This window comes from Prosopis cineraria, unplaced genomic scaffold (assembly GCF_029017545.1).
Source record: "Prosopis cineraria cultivar Desert tree isolate PC_DT_omini unplaced genomic scaffold, ASM2901754v1 PC3, whole genome shotgun sequence".
NCBI lineage: Eukaryota > Viridiplantae > Streptophyta > Magnoliopsida > Fabales > Fabaceae > Prosopis > Prosopis cineraria.
In genome coordinates this window covers 24,777,220-24,797,100 of record NW_026555334.1, presented here as the reverse complement: position 1 = coordinate 24,797,100, position 19,881 = coordinate 24,777,220, and the positions used below count along the sequence as shown (strand labels likewise).

Below are 19,881 nucleotides of genomic sequence, written 5' to 3'. Positions count from 1 at the left end.
GCAGATCAAATTCAGGATAATGAACTGAGGAGATAGGTTTTTCTTGTTTTGATTTTCCTGCTTTATTTTCTGGTACGGTTCATCCACCTTTCCCAACTCCCATCGGCAAACTTGTAACAATAATAAATTCTCCTTCAATTCCGGCTTTTTGAATTTATATATGTGTGTGTGTGTGTGTGTGTGTGTGTGTGTGTGTGTGTATGCAAAGTATAACAGATGGGGATCAACATATTCAACACAATGCACCGCCAAAAAGAGAACCTTTTTATTCAAACGCCAGTATGATCTGATAGATTACATTAATTGCATGTTACAGAATAGAACAAATCCAGCTGTATTTGTAACGGGAAATTAAGCTTGGGAAATATTATAATTTCTGTAACAAACTAATTAAGGTTGAATAGATATCACTCGTGTTAATAATACTATTTGAGAATTACGACAAAGACTTCGTTAAGCTGATTATAAACACCATGTATATATGGTGAGATATTCGAGAAAAGGTTCGGTACATCACAAGTCAACAAAGTTGATGAAAATTTCAACGCCTCCATGGATTCCCCCCGTCTCCTTTTAGCTATTACCTTTGCAGGGAAAGTTCAATTGTCAAACAAGTAGGTAAATATTATATAAGGTCTCTATATTCCAAAATTTCATTCTCTTAATAGCAAAAATATTTAACTTTGGAGACTTTCTGTGTTAAAAAGTGAAATGTTGCCTGCGGATAACTGGTTCTTATGCAAAGGGTCAGTAATATTCCTAGATTATGTTGACTGCACTATATGCATTGCTTCAAGTCCAACTTATTTTATCACATCAATTACACACATACATAAATCCATATATATGTATATATATATAATGACAGAAGCTGCTTTTTGAATGTGCCACAAAAGCTAAATTATTATGTCCTTTTTTATGCACATATATATTATTGATGATCCCACCAAGATTGACTATTCGGATGCAACACCCTCCCCCAGCTCCCCACAGACTACAATCAATCACTGATAAAAAGAGTCAGACGTCACGATTACACACAAACATAAGAGAGGCTACGAAATTAAAACACATAAAAAGAAGGAAAAAGAAAAGCTGCTGCGAAATTTCACGTGGGGACAAGAGAATAGTGGTTTTGAAATGGAAAGAAAGTCAGAGTTTAGGTGAGAAGAAATTGAAAGATTGATCAAGGGAATGGACCCTACAATACACAGACACATACTATGCGTTGAAATTAATTATAACTAGCTAATTTGGTGAAATTGACAATTGAAATATACATATACACCGCAATGACAAAGCGAGAAGTCTCTAGCCATAGCAGAGGGTCAAGAGAAATTAAAATAATCACGAGGAAGCAAGAGATTTTTACAACTGTCAATGAAGGGTATGGGAGTTGTCACATGATCTCCAACCGTACAATCCAGGGACCATTTTCATCTGTATGCCTCGTGTGATTTTATTTCTACTTATAGAGATGACAAGTAGCCTGTTCGAATAGTATTGTTGATTAATTCTCTAATATATAAAAAGTCTTTCTAATATCTTAAAACTTTGTGAGTACTCTAGTTTTTGTTTGAATCATTCAAGCCGCAAAACCAGGTATATATATTAGTTCCTCGCTCTGATTCCCTTTCTCCTCCGTTCCTTCCTTGTTTCGAAAGCTTGATTAGATACGTGCTGCATACGTTCAATAGGTTTGGAAGCGAAGAATGAAGAAGGAGCGAGCATCAACTCCTTGAGTGATTCAAAAGGCCATTCGATGCTTTTTGTTGTTTGATTTCTTTACTGTTTTGGGAGAAGCTGCTCATGCGATGATTAGATCATGTTCCTTCGTCTGTTTCTGGGTTTCTTCCTCATCTTCTTCTTCCTCGCCTCCCTTTTAGGTGTGTGTTTCTAACTAGGTTCGTGAAATTTCTTTATTCTCTCTTTCATGATCTTCAAGAACTTAACGGGAATACTGAAATTAATTAGCTAGCAGGCTACTTGATATATATATATATATATATTTTTTTTTTTTTCTTCAGACAACCTCCCACATATAATCTATCTTTCCTTACAAAGTAAACTCTTTTTCCTCCGATTTCTTTCTGGCCTGGATTATATTGCATTACTTACCCTAGTTGGTGGCGTATAATAGCTGATATATATATATATATATATATATCTTTTCCCTAGGCTAATTAATTTATGTACAGGCATGTATTAATTTGTCCACTGAAACAACGAATAAAATTGTTGACTCTTGATTCCTTAATTCTCTATCTGCTTGCCTTTTGTCTATGTAATTCACATTCCTTAACACACATCTTACAAATAATAGGTATAGCTCGTGCTTATTGTATATACAAGATCTTATATGTTGATGAATGACCATCTCTCTCCTGATGATTAATGATAGTCTTATCTTCGAATTATGAATCATTGTGCATATGGGTGAACAAACGATATATACATAAATGTACATGCCTCGCGCGTGTACGTGTAGAGAGAGAGAGATCTGAATCTGCCATATTATATTTCAGCCGATGCCAAATTTTAGCAAAAAAGCTTCCAACTAGGGTCGTTAGAGAAGTTGCGTTGCATTCTTTATACTAAAATTGTTATGAATCTTTCAACAACTCAACCACTGCTTGCGTGTGTGGTTAAATGATATAATTATACACGTATATGTAATAGGGATTCAATAAATGTCCCCCATCTCCTTGTAGCATTTCCCGTACAGGAATATTGAATGCACATAAAAGGTATTCAAGCTTACGATTGTCATGGGTACAATACTAATAATAAGTGCTTTATGCTAAACATAAAAACTACAGCCTGTGCGTGTCTACTTTGCAGTACAATTTGCCAACTTTTAACTGTACACATTTATATTATAAAAATGATCGATCTCCTGTGCATGCGTTTCAGTGAAATGCAAACTATAAGGAGGCTGGAGCCCTGAGGGTAATCTCTCGATCAGCATTATTATTGCAGAATACATGATGACAATGTCGTCATCAGAAGGATACCGGATCGAAGACAAGAAGAATGGCAGGTGTACTAAGGAACAGGTGGCCGAGGACGTGGCTTCATTGGGATCTTCGTCTCAGGCATGCTCATCCTTTGACTTGAATGAAGAAGCGAGCATAGAGGACAAGTACGATGAAACAGATCACTTTCATATCATGGCTGAGGAGCATGATGATGAGAAAGCAAAGGATGAAGAAGGTGCTTCATCTGATGATAGAAGCACGTCCAGGGAAGGGAATAATGAAAGAAGAAGTGTGAGACAATATGTAAGATCAAAGATGCCTCGCCTTCGATGGACTCCTGAACTACATCTCTCGTTTGTTCAAGCTGTTGAAAGGCTTGGTGGTCAAGAGAGTAAGTACGATATCCTTGATCGTCTTCAAACAAATCTGATATGATAGTTAAATATTTAAGTAAGGATTTTTAGATAAATATCGTCGCTATCTGTGTAGGTGAGAAAAAGAAGCCTTCACTGTAACAATAAAATTTTTTTTGCATAAATTTGTGCAGGAGCTACACCCAAGTTGGTGCTTCAGCTAATGAATGTGAGAGGGCTTAGCATTGCTCATGTCAAGAGTCACCTGCAGGTAAAACATAAAGTAAATTGCTGAGATAGTTTCGACCGAAAAATCTTTATAATTTGAATTTGTTTTGATTTGAAAAGCAAGCGTTTTAATTCTTTTCCACGAGTGATTCGATGTTTATGAAATTTTGCTTCAGATGTACCGAAGCAAGAAACTTGACGAGGCCGGGCAAGGTGAGATCGTTGTAGATCCTTTTCCTTTTTGGGCCAAGCAAATCATTTTCCTTCTATTGCCGCTTTTGTTTTGTGTACATTTTAACCTAAAATCCCATGCAAGGTTCCCTGCTCACTAATTACTTCCAAATTACCAGTCCACTCCCTACAGTTCAAAATTTAATAGTTTTTAGAAAAATCCGCGTACTATAAAATCCGAATTTTCATAAAATATATATATATACATACATATATATCCTTTTTTTTAATCTTTAGTCTCAATAATTATCAATACACTTCATAATTTGTAGAGATAAATTTACACAAAAATTTATGTTAATAGATATAAGGGGTACAATATTAAGCATGTTGATCATCAGCTATATATTCAACAATAATTAATATAGCTAGATTTATGACACATAGACACGAAATTATAACGTCCATATTAGTAGAAACCTTGATTTCCTTGCTCATCCCAAAGATGAGTGGAGGCTGCCATAATATGAAATTTGAAACATTCAAATTGGATTGTTCAATTTCAATTTAATATTTTAAGAAATATTTTTTTTATTTCAATAGAGAATATATAAAAATAATTTTTTAACGGTTACATTTTTATATAGTAATGTTTTGATAAAAAAAATTAAAATTTGAAATTGGTTAAAATTAAATTTAGTTTATATAAATAAAATTAGCCTCTTTTAATAGTAATCTCTGGAACGAGTAGATATGATCTAAATTTACAATTAACGTATATACGAGATTGGATCTTCCTATTTTAGGGTCTTATGGTAGGAGAGGATAAAATATAGGGTTTTGGTGCCTTCTTAAATGAGGTTAGATTACAAATAAGTATCACGAAATTAAATTCAAAAATTACAATCAAGTTTTTTGAAACCTAATTGTAATTTAAGGTTGGAGTACAAATATAATACTATCTATGTTAATTTGGCTTTCCATTGTATTACTGCAACTTCATAATATACAAGTAAAAATCTATAATTTACAATTCAAAGTTCTTGTTTAATATTTGATATAACACTTACAGTGGCATATTAACTCTTTAGAAACTCTAATGGTATATCAAGTATTAAACAAGAAATTTGACTTGTAAATTATGAATTTTTATTTGCAAATTACAAAACTGTAGTTACAATTGAAAGCCAAATTAATAAGGTCAATAATAAATTATGCTCAAGTTTTGAGAAACTTAACTATAATTTTTAAATTTAGTATAACTTATTTGTAAATAAATCTGTTGTACATGAGATCTATTCATAATTTTTTTCTCGATTTAATTAAGACCATGTGTTAACAATCTTGAAACAAGCAGTTAATTACATATGTGCTTGGGAACCTCCATTAAAGAATGTAGCAGGGAAATAATTAGAATGGCATGGGATTAGGGTTATCAATAGATATTCAGATGCCACAGTTGTGATAAATTTATGTTGTATGTTGCATCACAGTTGTAGGTCGAACGCACAGATGGAGCCAAACGGAAGGTGATCTCATTTCTCAGATATGGCATTATCAGTCTGCGAGCCCTCACCAGTATAATTTCAAGATGGGAAACGGAGGAATCATCCTCGCAAGTAATTGCAATCACGACCACCAGACTAGTCTCTTTCCTCCCTCCTTTGCCCTATCACGTCCACACACAAAGCCTGCAACTGATTCTTGGTACGTAACATAAACTGCGTATATATATTCAGGGGTACACGCTTGTTGTTGTCTTGATGCAAATAGGTAGAGTTCAAAGCAAATTAAACCCTTATATGATCTTGGGTGTGACAGGCAGCAACAGTGGAACTTGAATCATCAACCTGCAGGAAGACTAATAGTCAACCAAGAAGTGATGGACCCATTAATGAACAGCAAGATAACGCCCCTGAGACGCAGACAATTTCCGGAAGAAAAAAGGTGGCCTCCACTGGAGATGATGAAGGCTCATCAAAGGAAGTTAAAAGGGTCGCCTACCAATTACACTAATGCGAGCTCAACACCAGATAGTGACAGTCTCAAGCTAGATTATGAACCCCCGTTTCGGATCGAGGTAATTAATTAACAATACATTGGTCTTGGTCTGCTTGTTTGTGAACAAATGGAGGGTTACTGATTTTATGAGGTGTGAACATAATGCAGCTGAATGGAGCGATGGTGCGGGAAGAAAAGCAATGGCTACCTGATTTGCAATTGGGGCTGAGTCTGGGAAGTGGCAGAGACACCCAAGCCCAAGAAATTAGCACTGAGCTTTCGCTTTCTTAGAACTTCTATCCATAGTCTTTTAATTCTTGCAAAGATACACCACAACATTCAAATCACGAACTCGGGCCAGACTTTGACGAAAAAGACCAGAGTATATATATGAGCTTGGTAGATTATAGGACTCCCCCCCCCCCCCAATTGTTGTCAAGTATAGTAGGATTTTCTTTTTGTTTTTGGGGTAAGCTGTGAAGTAGGATTTTTGACTGTAAATGAAGCGGCACCAAGCTGCAGAACCATGAATGAGGACGGGGCGGGCCACCGGTTTAAATTCATTTAAAAAAAATTACCTTTTTTCAAAAAACTGATCCCAAGTTCGAGTGACTCGTTTAGACTCATTTTTATTTTATCTGTAAAAAATAAAATATTTTTAATTTTCAGAATAAATTTAAATTTTAGAATATATATTTATAATTTAAAATTAAAATTTTTATTATTTATTTTAAATTTTTGAACATTATAATTTATAATTTTTAAAAATATAAAATATTATAATTAAAATTTTTAATTTTTAAAAATATCAAGAAAAATAAAAAATAATAAAAAGGGCTTAAGGGCTAGGCCTTAAACCTTTTTAATAAGAATTGAATTTAAAAAAAATTATTGATTTTGGGATAACCAAGCTTATGAATTTGAATCCATATAGGCCCTGCTCGCCCATTTCTTGGCTCTACCTAGCTATTTAATAGGGTTTTTTATGAGATGAAATAACATCGAGATGCCCCTATTCGATGCCCCATCTTGAAAAATGATCACGACTTAATTTTTGTCCCATGTTCATTCTTGTATCGAAAGTCATTCTATCCCCATTGAGAATTAGGATGAGACCAGGATAAGATTGGGATGTCCTGCCATCCTATTAGAGCAGACAATGTAGAAGAAAGGCTTGGATAATAAGATTTATTAAAATTTTAAATAACACAACTTATTAAGTTTAAAGCCAAAATGACACAAGTATAAAAATCACAACAATTTAATGTAATTATTGAATTATATCAATCACAACTACAAATATACAACTTAAAGTCAGGTATACTGAGACATATAAGAGCAACAACAACAGATAAGCTAGACATAATATCAAGTCATTGTTCTTTTTTTTTAGTTGAAATATGTTAAGCTAGTGACTCTTCCAAAAATAAGGTAAAAAATACGATATAAACAAAAGTTATTAAATAGATAAATATAAAAATAAATTTTATTAATATAATTAATATATTGTAAGGAAGTATATTACTCTGTGTCATTAAAATTATCAATAAAAAAACTTCTATTTTTAAATAAGAATTGCGCGTATTAAAATTATAATTAATATAAACATAAATTATATTAATATATTTAATGCATATTTTTAAAATAAATATATATAATATTTAGGATTGGGTTGAGTGTTTTGAGAGCAATCATGTGTCTCATCTCATCTCATCTTGCAACGTCCCGTCTTGATTGTTTTCAAGCTAGGACGGGACCCGCCATGATATAATCAAGGCAAAACTAAATCAGTCAGAATGAGTACAAGTTGAACACCCTTATTAGCTAGTACTAATTTTTTCAAAGATAATTTATAGATATAATAGCCCAAAAATCCCTAACCACAAATTTAATTGTGAAGCAGTACCTAAGACTTGTTTAAAAAAGAGGTCATTTGCTATCAATAATCACTGAAGGCTAAATGACATAAATGCGCTTCCTAATAGAAAAACAAAAATTGGAAAAATCCTTCGCTGTCAATGTTTCACATAAGGTTTTTCATTATTAATATAATGTAGCTGAATGGAGTGATAATGGTGCAGGAAGAAAAGCAATAGCTGTCTAATTTGCAATTGGGGCTAAGTCTAGGAGGTGGCAGAGATGAGGTCGGCTTGTCTCTACTTACTTCCCTCTTCATTTTGTAAAAATGCAGCATTTAACTTTGGAAAAAAAAATCTAGGCCATTTGCCTTTTCAGTTTTCTAAATGAAACTCAGCCATCAATTGCAACTTCATTTCAGGTTGTATGTTTTTTCAAAGCTTCATCAAACAAGAACAAGAGACTAAAACTAAATAATTTCACAACATTGTGTACATGGAAGATTGCTTTTCACATTGTCTTGATTGTTCTATTATTTCTTCTTCTCTTTTATATGGCCTGTCCTTTCTACTGGAAAATCTCTGCCACCATACACAATAACCTGCAAAATGAACAAATTGTTCAAGAGGGTATTTTTGTCTTCTTTCTTAATACCTTCTATATGTGTTCCATTTCATGATTTTTGAAATAATTTTATATGCTTGTCTCGGTCCTGGTCTTTCTGACATCATTATGGAAGCTTAGAGATCAATTGGTTGGTATCGTAACGAGTTTGACTCGAATTATGCAAACACCTGAAAGCTGCTTCTAGATCAAGTTTATTGAAGTTGTTGGCTGATAAGAGTTTTTAAAGGTTGAAAACAAAATTGAAATAGAAAAAGGGTTTTGTGTTTTTCAAGATTTTGTGATCTAGTTTGTTTATTTTATTAATGATAATTGAGATAGTGGTAATTATTATAAAAGTATATGAATGTAGAATGATAGATTTGAGGACACTGTGAGAAAATAAAATATTAATGTTTACTTCATTGTTGATAATTGAATAAAAGCTATTAGGTCTGAGATTTGTGCGGTGAAATAAATTAGGTGACTTCTTCTAACTTGTACCCCTTTAATTCTTTCTTTATTTTGAAGTTTTGATACAGTAAGTTGTCAACAAAAACATATATTAAAACAATAAGCTAATCCTTGTGTCATATATTCCTCATCCTTCTTTGAGAGTAACATATTCAATTCTAAGCCCTTTAAGAGTGGTTTAGATAGAGGTTATGGGTTTACGACTCATACAATACATGTAGTTGGAAAGTATTGGTGTTAAAAAAAATTATTGCCTTGCAAATATCATTTAAACCACCCATGCCTTAGTGGATTCTCTCTCTTTTATATTTATTTATTTGGCCAGCATTTTATATTTATTCAACCTCCTTAATTTAGGTAAGTTAGGATTTATTTTTCCTTTTTCTGGGTTGATCTGGTACCTTCTCTACATCAGGCTTATATTCTACTTCATGGTAAGCTATGTTATGTGCAACTGTAAACACTTGGTGCAAGTGTCTGGATTGTGTTTTATGTTAACTTCCTTACTCTTCTTCCTTCTCTCTGCCATCCCCCCATACTTTTGCTGAACAGGTGTCTCAAATTGTTTTGCATCCTTAAATTAAACATTTAGCCCCTTAGTATGTTAATATTTTACAAGTAGAACTTGAACAATTATCATTTAACTGGCTTGGCTTCACCATGATTGTAACCTCTTTTCAATCTTCCCCCTGTTGTTGTGTTCTTCCTCTTTATAGGACATAGCTTCTCACCTTATCATCTTCCATACATACATTGTCATACTTGTTAATTAATTGATCATAGAATCATTTCATATCCTTAAAAACGCAACCATTATAGGTTGGATTATTAATTATTACAAGTTTTCCCATACTTCAAAATGAGTAGTTTGGACGGGAATAGGCTTAACAATCTGATAGTTATTATATGCATGTTAAGTAAGGACTATATGAATGGTATAATATCAATTGTTGCTTGTTGTGAAAGCTTACCACTTTGAAAATGTACAAGAGGCATTTCTAATTCATTCATTTAGTATCTATAAATGCACATGAAATACTATTTGTGAAATTATAAATAGAAGGAAAAAAACTATGAAAGTGATGTCTTTAGTGCATGCACGTCAAATTATAGAGCAAAGGCGTTCAATTTCAACAAGATGTTTTTACCATGTTGAATGTTATAGGAGATAATTTGAACCATTAAATTGTTTAGTATTGCATTATAGTTGTGAACTTTACAAATTTGTCAACCTCTCATCTATGGTGGTTGTAGAGGAAAAAAACAAATTCCCATTTGTTTGACTTGATATGAGAGTTAGCTTCTTTTTTGAAAACCTTCTTCTGATGTATTTGTTAGGTTTGAACTTATACAGCCTTTACTCATTAACACAAATGTAGACTATTTAGGATTTCATATATGCACATTTGCATTAACACATTTTGATGGATAATGAGAGTAACTTTACACTGTGGATATTATAATTGCAGGGCAAAAAGAGAGTAGCAATTGAAAACAACTAATGAGTTATGAAATCATCTACAAAATCATCCTAAAAGCTACCATTACTAAAAGGAGAGCAGCTTAAGAATAGTAAATGCTATACAATCATCTCAAGAGCTACCATGACCAAAAAGAGAGTAGCTCAAGTATAATAAATGCTACATAATCACCCTAAGAGCTATCATGCTTAAAAAAGAAAAGCCCAAGTATCCTAAGCAAAAGCTGTGACAAAAGGAGTTGAAATGAAGTAGTTAGAATGAGAAGAGTTGGATGACTTCATTTAGCATGATCTATATATGTGAACTTGTATTTGTATCTCAACAGTATAAATTAATATTGTATTGTATTGTAAAGTGTAAAAAGTTATATTGATTTCAATCAAAGTGACTCAATTTGTCTTGAAACTTGATTATTTACCATTTTTAAATGCTTAGCTAAACTGAAGTGCTTCAAGTGATGTCATATCACAATCAAATGGTGCTTATATTCAGGAAAAGAGACAAAATGACTTGATATGCATGTTACATATTAATAAAATAGTTGGAATATATGATTACTATCAATTAATTAGTAAAAGTCATTTGACTTTTTTCAGGTGTATCTAACAACATATGATCATGTTGTACTTGAGCTGATGAGGTATCTTCTTCAAGTGTATCTAACATCATTGGATCATGCTATTCTTGACCAAGCTATAGTTGTAAAAGAAATAATGACTACTTATCAAGCATCTTAGGACAAAAAAACAAAGAAAGAAACAAAGAAATTGATAAAAAGCATACATTTGAATCTTTTTTAGAGGCAATAACTAATGATGAAAATTTCTTAGAAGCTTATAAAGATTGTTCTTTTTAAATCCAATTGCTTTACCATCACTACCATTACCTTTATCAACATAATTACTTTTATGATTCCCTTTACTATCCCCATCACCATCATTATCTTTTTGCTTTGTGTGAAGCTCATCCACTCTCTTAGTAAGTTCCAATATGCCTTCATAAACAAGAGAGAATGCCTCAAGACTTTTTGATGAATCACTGGCTAACTAACAACCATAGGGCACAATTGCCTATATCATCTTGACCTTTCTAGTTTGGGATCAACTTCAATTTGTTTTCCTTCAAATCATACACTACACCACTTCGTGCTTCTCTTGTCCATCTCTTTGTTATATATATTTTTAGAAGTAATTTGACATCACGATCATACAAGACTCTTAAGGCATGACAACATAATATGCCTACTCATTCAAACTTTTTATAACTGCAAGTAATTGTCTCAATTGATGAATCAAACGTCAAACTATACACTCCTATCTTATTAACCATAGTGATCACATAATCAAACAAGTAGCACAATTCTCTTCATCTTCATTTTTCTTCCTTTCTTTTCTCTTTTTTATACATGTAGCAACACGTAAATCACACTAGAACTAGAACAAATCAAAAATTGATCAAGTGTAGACTTCAAAAAGCTGATGAAGCATATATGAATTCAACAATATCAATTTTGGAAACTTATCATCTGTATCAAATTCACGTTCCAACTCTATATAACGCTTATCCTCCATATATTGTTGAACTTTTTGAAAGAATTGATTAATAATATTTTTTGGATGTATGCAACTCTTTACACAAGAATTGATACTTTCACTAATTTGAGTGCTTCTCATACCAAGAGTCCTTGACCCCTTAATATAACATGCTGCCCATTTCTCTTTTATCCAATACATAGATATCAACCATGCATTTTCTTCCATGTTATATCTTGATAATAATTCTTTCCAAAATTTCTCAAATTTTGTTCATCCCAATAATGATACATGCAATGGTTGAAATCATACATAATATAAGACTCATCCTTTATTGAGTTATTGTGGTACTTCATTGCATTCCTCAAAATATGCCATGTACACAAGGCATGTTTTACTTATGGCATTACTTCTAGTAATGCATGTGCCATTGCAACGTCCTAATCAATAAAAATAGTTTGTGGTCTCACATTCTTGTATGCCTACAAAAAAGTCTCAAAAAGCCATTTGAAAGACTCAATGGTCTCATCATACAACAATGCAGCTTCAAATATTACCCCTCTTCTATAGTAGTTAATGCTAGAGAAAATAGCAAGAGGTCTATTATCTCGATTTGTGCAATAAGTTGTATCAAGTAAAATGACTTCTTTAAAGTAAGCATAGTCAATTAACATTCGTGCATCTGCCTAGAACACATTTCTAACTTGCTCCTCTGAGTCCATCTAATGAGCATGAAAAAAAGATGAATTTTTCACTAATTGTTCTTCGAAGTAATGAAAGATACATCCAGCTTCACCATATGACATAGCCCATTGTCTTTTTGAATTAAGATAATTCTTTACATCAGTTCTTATATATCCTAGATTGGTTCTTCCTCCTACATATTCACTCATCAACTTAAATGATGACTTTTGATTAATCCTAACTTTTTTAGTAGTTTCTAATTCAAATGCTTGAGTCAATGTTAGTTCATAAAATGATAGAAACATGTGGATAGCTTTAATGGGTTAGAAGTCATGATTATGATCCAGAAAAACTTTACTTATTTTGTATTTTTCATTTATTGTACAACTTTTATTCTTGCTTGGCAACCTAATCTTGTCTCTAGTCTAGGATTCTTGGTGTATTTGTCTCGTTTGTCAAGCTTTTGCACCCCTTCTTTATTGCAAACATATAAATAACATAAATATGATTGATCCTTTTTACTTTTATTAAATCTGTCTTTACGGACATCGAAACCTGTTCTCCTTTCATAATCTTGCCAAAATTTCCATGAGTCTTCTATGTTGTCAAATTCAAGATTACATCTAGGAGTCAAATTTATATCCATCATATAAGCTTGAAAAATGGACAATGCCTAATTTAAATTAATTATAAATATAAATCTTATACACAAATATTACACTACAACCTGTAAAATAATCTAACAGAAGTTTATATACATAACAAGAAAGAAGAATATCACATACTTGAGTAGTACATTCTAAGCCACACAAAAGCAACATATATAAATTCCTACTGTTCCTATTTATCTAATTGGATATCAACGTACTATGAAATGTAGGGATTAAATTAGAGGTCTTAGAACAAGGTTCCTGTTATAGGAACGACGTCACTAAATCTTGCTAAATTTACATCAGTAGCTAACCAAAAATACTTCAATTTAAACATCCCACTCATGCTCGCCAGAAGTTCTGTTGAAACCTTCATGTGCTTTACGTGTGTCTCTCACCTTTCCTCCCTTGATTGTCATACTGTTGATGTCATATAGCTTTTAGTTTGTCCTATTTGTATATAAGTAGATGCAATTAACTATTTATTATCTTCTGATTCACAGTGTATATTATGAGCAAAATATGAAAAGTAGCACCATTTAAATAAAGTATTAGAAACGGAGTTGAAGCAACCATACATAACTTAAAGAAGCATCACGTATGTGTGTATAGAGCTAATGAAGAAACAAGCAGCAAAGTGATGAAAACCAGTGAATACCCTTCTCGACTATTTTGACTCGATCACATAGCACTTGTAAAGTTATTGGTTTTGGAGGCAAATCAAGGAATTTCTCGCCCTATTGGAGAAACATGCTACTTGAAATGAAGTTGCAATCAAAGGCTAAATTTCATTTGGAAAATTAAAAAAACAAACAGCTCAAATTTTTGTATAAGTTTGTTAAAATGTGTAATTGAAAAGTGTAAATTTATTTCTTTAATAGATAGATTAGTTTGTAGTTAGTAGTTAGTAGTTAGTGGTTAACATTTATTACACTATATGGATGTAATTTTATAAATAGATAGCTAGCTTCTATAAATTTGTAAAGTGAAATAATAAGAGTTTTCTTTCACCAAATTTGTTATGGTATCAGAGCCAATATGAGATTTAGAGTATTTTTTAGGTTGGGTTTATTTTTTGCGTTAGGATTTTAGTTGTTTTCGTGCATTAGGGTTCTAAACAGTTAGACCCACTATTGTCAGAGACCATTTATCCCACATGCGCCAGACCACCGTTTCCACCTGTCGTCGACAGTCAAACCTAAAAGTTTGACCGTTGTCTACCACCACACGCGCCGCTTGACTGAATTTGCCTAGTGCTGTATTTTCGATGCGTGAGAGCACATCTCTTCCTCGTTTAGCCTCTGGTTAATTCCATTTTACTCAAAATCTCCTTCTCTCCTTGTTTCAGTCATGTTCGATGAAAAAAACACATCTAACAATACTGGGTCTTCCTTATTTGGGGTTTTCAAGAGCTATCAAGTGTTCCAGTTGCTTATCAATTAACTAGAGCCAACTTTCTAACTTGGTCTCAATATATTTTTACTTTTTTAAAAGGTTGAGGGAATCTTAGTTATTTATTTAGAACTAATCCTAAGCCAAGAGAACCCAAGTTCGATGCTTGGGATGAAGCTGACTCAATGGTAATGTCCTGGGTGTGGCAATCATGGCTCCTGAAGTTAGTCGCACGTGTTTGTTTCTATCCTTGGCTAAGGAGACTTAGGATGTGGTACATTAAACTTACTCAAAGATGAATGATGCTGCCCAAATTTATGAGATACAAACTAAGATTTCCAGTACCAAACATGGTAGTAAATCTATTACTGAATACTTTACCCTTATGAAGATTTTGTGGTGAGAATTAGATCACTATCGATGTATTACTTTCAAAGACCCTGATGATGCAGCTACCTTTAAACACTTCATTGAAAAGTAAAGGATTTCTAAGTATCTTGCTGGGCTTAATTTAAAATTTGATCCTGTAAGAGTTTAAATTCTTAGTCAAGAAGATGTTCCCTCTCTCAATGAGACCATTACTATTATATTAGCAGAAAAAGGCCATCAAGGAGTGATGATAGAAACTCCATCTACGGAAAGCTCTGCCCTGATTTTAAAGAATGTTGCTTCTTATTCTGTGGAAAATGAGAAATGAGAGGACTCTTTCAAGAAAGAACCTATTCGATGCTTTCATTGTAAGAAGTTGTGGCACACCAAGGAGAAGTGCTAAAAGCTGCATGGCAAGCCTCCAAATATGAAAAGGGGGCAATGTTGTGACTAATTCTACCAGGTAGAATTTTAGTCAGACTGACCTTAAAAGGGAGATTGAGAAACTAAGGTCTATGCTAGGGTCATTTAATAAGACGACTACTTTTAATTCTGGTACAGGTATCTGTTCTTTAAGGTTCTTAGGTATCTCCTTTCAGCCTTCATTTGTCTTATTTTCATCTGCATTTATTGCCTTAAAAAAGGATTTTCTTCACTCTTAGATTATGGATTATAGGCCTCAAACTATTTAACAAATTCCTCCAAGAATTTTGTATCTTATAGTTTATGTCCTAGTACTGGGAAAATCATGTAGGGTGATGGGTCTGTAGCTCCTGTGGCTAGTCAAGGGAATGTTAGATTGAGTGATAGTCTTCTTCTAAAGAATGTCTTGCATGTTCCTAAATTGTGCACAAATCTTATCTCTATGGAAAGAAACTTGTCACTGATTCTGATTGTTATGTCCTATTCTCTTCTCTCTCTTGTCTTTTTTAGGAGCAAAAGATGAATCAAATGATTGGACTTGCAAAAGAAAGAGATGGACTTTATTTTTTTGATAAGCCTAGTGAATGTAGTAGGATTCAAAGCTTGATGGCTTCCTTCTCTTCTTAGTCGAAAAGAGTTGAGTCTATAAAAGATCAAATTTGGCTTTATCACCATCGTTAGGGTCACCCTTCATTTAATGTTTTGAAAATTATGTTTCTTTCTTAGTTTAAAGATGTACTTGTTGAGTCCTTTCATTGTGATGTTTATGAGTTTGCAAAATATAAACGATCTTCATATCCTATGAGCAATAAAAAAAACTTTTATTCCTTTTAACCTGATTCATAGTGATATTTTGGGTCCCTTTACTGTTCTTAATGTTATCGGGTCTCGATGGTTTGTGTCTTTTATTAATGATTGCACTCATGTCACATGGATTTATTTGTTAAAATAAAAATCTTATGTTAGTACTATTTTTCCTAAAAGTGATTAAAACTCAATTTAGAGTTGGGATACAAAGGTTTAGGTCTGTCAATGCAAAAGATTCTTTTAATCATTCATTATCCATATTTTTTGATACACATGAAATTCTATATGAATCATCCTATATTAATACTCCCCAACAAAATGGGGTGGTTGAGAGGAAAAATAGTCATCTTCTTAATGTTACTAGAGTCTTATTGTTTCAAACTAATGTGAGATAAGTTGTTTTAACTACTACACACATGATTAACAGGCTTCCAACCTCGGTCCTTGGTTTAAAGAGTCCTATTGATGTTCTTACCCAATTTTTCCCTAATTTGAATGCATCAAGTAGTCGTATACCTGGAATATTCGGATGTGTGGTCTTTGTTCATGTGCACTCTTAATAAAGGACTAAATTTGACCCTAGAGCTCTTAAATGTGTGTTTGTTGGATATTCCTCTACTTAAAAAGGGTATAAGTGTTATCATCCTCCTTCCAGGAAGTTTTTTGTGTTTGCTAATGTCACTTTTTTTGAATCTAATCCTTATTTCAATACCCCTCTTGAAAGAGAGAGCCCTCTTGGTGAGGACGAGGATCATGATCCACCTATTAATGAACTTTTAGTTCCTTACCTAGAAAGACCTTGGAAACTCTATCAACTCTTGGATCTACTTATCCACTATAGGTTTTCACTCTGAAGAAGAAGAGAATATCTCAACTTACACAAGTCCAATCATCTAAAACGGCTCCTGCTCAAACTCCTAAACCAGTGCATGAAAATTGTGAGGTAACTCCTGATCTTCCTAAAAACACTGAAATTCCTTCAAGTCTTCATGATGTTTTTGATAGTCAGGATGTATATGAAAATAATTCAAAATAGATTGATTTGGATCTACCTATTGCTTTGAGAAAGGGGACTTGCAGTTATACAAAAAAAAAGCCTTATATCTGATATCTTCATTTCTTTCCTATGAGAAATTGTCTTGCAGTCACAAAGCTTTCCTTACTAGTCTTCATTCTATCAAAATACCATAGTCTGTGTCTGAGGCATTAGTAGATGAGAATGGCCTTAAAGCAATGAAGGTTGAGATGGACGCACTTGAGAACAACAATACATGGGATCTTGTTCCATTGCCAAATGGAAAGAAGCCTGTTGGGTGTAAGTGGGTCTTCACTCGCGAATACAATTCTAATGGTTCTTTAGACAAATACAAGGCTCGGCTTGTTGCCAAAGGATATACTCAAACATATAGGATTGACTATGAAAAAACTTTTTCCCTTGTTGGGAAAATGAATACTTTCCATATTCTATTATCTTTAGCAACTCTTTATGACTAGAAATTGCTGCAATTTGATGTGAAGAATGCATTTTTACATGGTAATTTAAAAGAAGCGATTTATATGGAGATTTCTTCTGGGTTTGGTTCTCATCTTCTTCCTAGTACTATTTGCAGGCTTAAAAAGGCTTTGTACGGCTTGAAACAATCGCCCAGAGCATGGTTTGGTAGGTTTTCAAAGGCCATGATTGGCATGGGATTTAAACAGAGTCAACGTGATCACACTTTGTTCATCAAATATTCTTCTTCAGGGGGAGTGACAATTTTACTTGTCTATGTTGATGATATCATAGTAACAGGGAGTGATTTGGAAAGGATTTAGTCTTTGCAAAGTTAATTTATGAAATAATTTCAAATGAAAGATTTAGGGAGGTTGAAATATTTCTTGGGCATTGAAATGGCGCATTCTAGGCATGGCACCTTCATATAGACACTCTAATTGAACAAAATCACAGACTTTGTAAGGAAGGAAAACGTCCTAGCAACCTGAACAAAGGTCATAAGCCCAGCAAACCTCCTCCTCCAGAGCCTTCTCTCAATAAGGAATCCTATCAAAGACTTATTGAGAAATTGATTTATATAGCTCACACTAGGCCAAACATTGCCTACGCTGTGAGCACGGTAAGTCAATTTATGTATGATCCTAAAGAACCTCATCTACAAGCAATTTATCACATACTTGAGTATTTGAAGGGCACTCCGAGAAAAGGCATTCTATTTAAGAGAGGGAAAAAATTGACTCTTGAAGCATACACGGATGCACATCAGGGAGGGGATATGGATTCTAGAAGGTCTACATCAAGATATTGTATGTTTTTTGGCTCAAATCTCATTACTTGGAGGAGTAAAAAGTAGGATATAGTATCTAGATCTAGTGCTGAAGTTGAGTTTAAAGCTATGGCACTTGGAATTTGTGAGTTGTTGTGGGTGACGATAATTTTATCAGATTTAAGAATCAAATGGGTAGGTCCAATGAGACTTTATTATGACAAGAAGTCAGCTATCAACATTGCTCATAATCTTGTATAACATGATATAACCAAGTATGTTGAAATTGATTGACACTTTATGAAAGAGAAGTTGGAAAGTGGTCTAATCTGTACTCCCTACATACCTTTAGGTGATCAATTGGTAGATATACTCAAAAGGATTATCAAGTGAACATTTTCATACATTAACATCAAAGTTGAGAATGGATGACATCAACTCTCCAACTTGAGGGGGAGTGTTAAAATGTGTAGTTAAAAAGTATAAATTTATTTCTTTAATAGATAGATTAGCTAGTGGTTAGTAGCAAGTGGCTATTGGTTAATATTTATTACACTATGTGAATGTACTCTTATAAATATATAGCTAGCTTTTGTAAATTTGTGAAGTGAAATAATAAAAAGTTTTCTTTCACCAAATTCGTCAAAGTTAAATGGTGCATTTGAGCGAAATGGAGAGAAAATGGTGAGAAGCTAGTGGAGATAAGCCGATCCCGACAGAGACACCCAAGCCCGAGAAATTAGCACTGAGCTTTCGCTTTCTTAGAGCTTCTGTATTCTATTTTTTGGACCAACTTCTATGATTCTATCTGTATTCTTTTAATACTTGCAAATATATACCACAACAATCAAATCATGAACACGAGCCCACACTTTGACGAAAAAGACCAGAGTATATATAATGCTATTGTCACGGGTACGAAATAACCGTGAAGTAAATGGTAATTGCACATTAATCAATTTCATACTCTTATTTTATTTTATTTTTTGCCAAGAGATAAAAAACAAATTCATCAAGATTAAATAATAAAGTTAGAATTAGATGAAATCAGTAATAATTGAATAGTGTATTTTAACAATTAATCTCATTAATTAATACATATTTTTTAAAGACGATGAAAAGGAAAAATTAATAAATGCTCTTAATAAAAAAATTGTTTCTTATAAATGGAACAGTGACAATACTTCCCAACACTTCTTATGAAAAGGACCCAGGAGTACTATTATACAAAGCATAAAGTTCATAATTATAAATTATAATAATTATGATTTATAATTATAATCAAGCCCTGTCCGTGTGCGCCATTTATTTCTATTATTATGTGTCATATATTCTGAATCGTTCCCTCCTTCAGTCCTTTCCCACTCCTTTCCTCGTTGATTTTGTTGTCCGGACCCCCACTCGCATTCCTAACCGTCACCAGTCACCACCCACTTTCATCACATCGATATTCAAATGAAAATTTTAAAAAATAAGTGCATGACAGACTTCTCAATTCTCAAATACAATTTTTCTCAATAATTCGATTAGAATGTGGGTCTATATTTTGTATTATTAGTTTATGACTGAGTTGCGGCATAATATTCATAAGAGTAACTTCTTATTATTTTCTTAAAA

General features: G+C 33.1%; 1 protein-coding gene across 4 annotated transcripts; it reads left to right on the top strand.

The window, feature by feature from the left end:
* The first annotated feature begins 1,345 nt into the window (after positions 1-1,345).
* On the top strand, positions 1,346-6,324 carry LOC129307103 (transcription factor NIGT1-like). 4 transcript variants are annotated; one of them, XM_054947970.1, is made up of 8 exons: positions 1,346-1,602; positions 1,698-1,904; positions 2,914-3,369; positions 3,526-3,602; positions 3,736-3,772; positions 5,224-5,437; positions 5,552-5,810; positions 5,900-6,324. In XM_054947970.1, the coding sequence occupies exons 3-8, from the start codon at positions 2,985-2,987 to the stop codon at positions 6,020-6,022; spliced, it is 1,095 nt and encodes a 364-aa protein (XP_054803945.1). In that variant the 5' UTR covers positions 1,346-1,602; positions 1,698-1,904; positions 2,914-2,984; the 3' UTR covers positions 6,023-6,324. The 4 variants fall into 4 exon arrangements, with proteins under 4 accessions (XP_054803945.1, XP_054803946.1, XP_054803943.1 ...); XM_054947968.1 differs by having other exon boundaries at positions 1,347-1,602; positions 1,698-1,886; XM_054947971.1 differs by lacking the exon at positions 1,698-1,904.
* Positions 6,325-19,881: the final 13,557 nt, after the last annotated feature.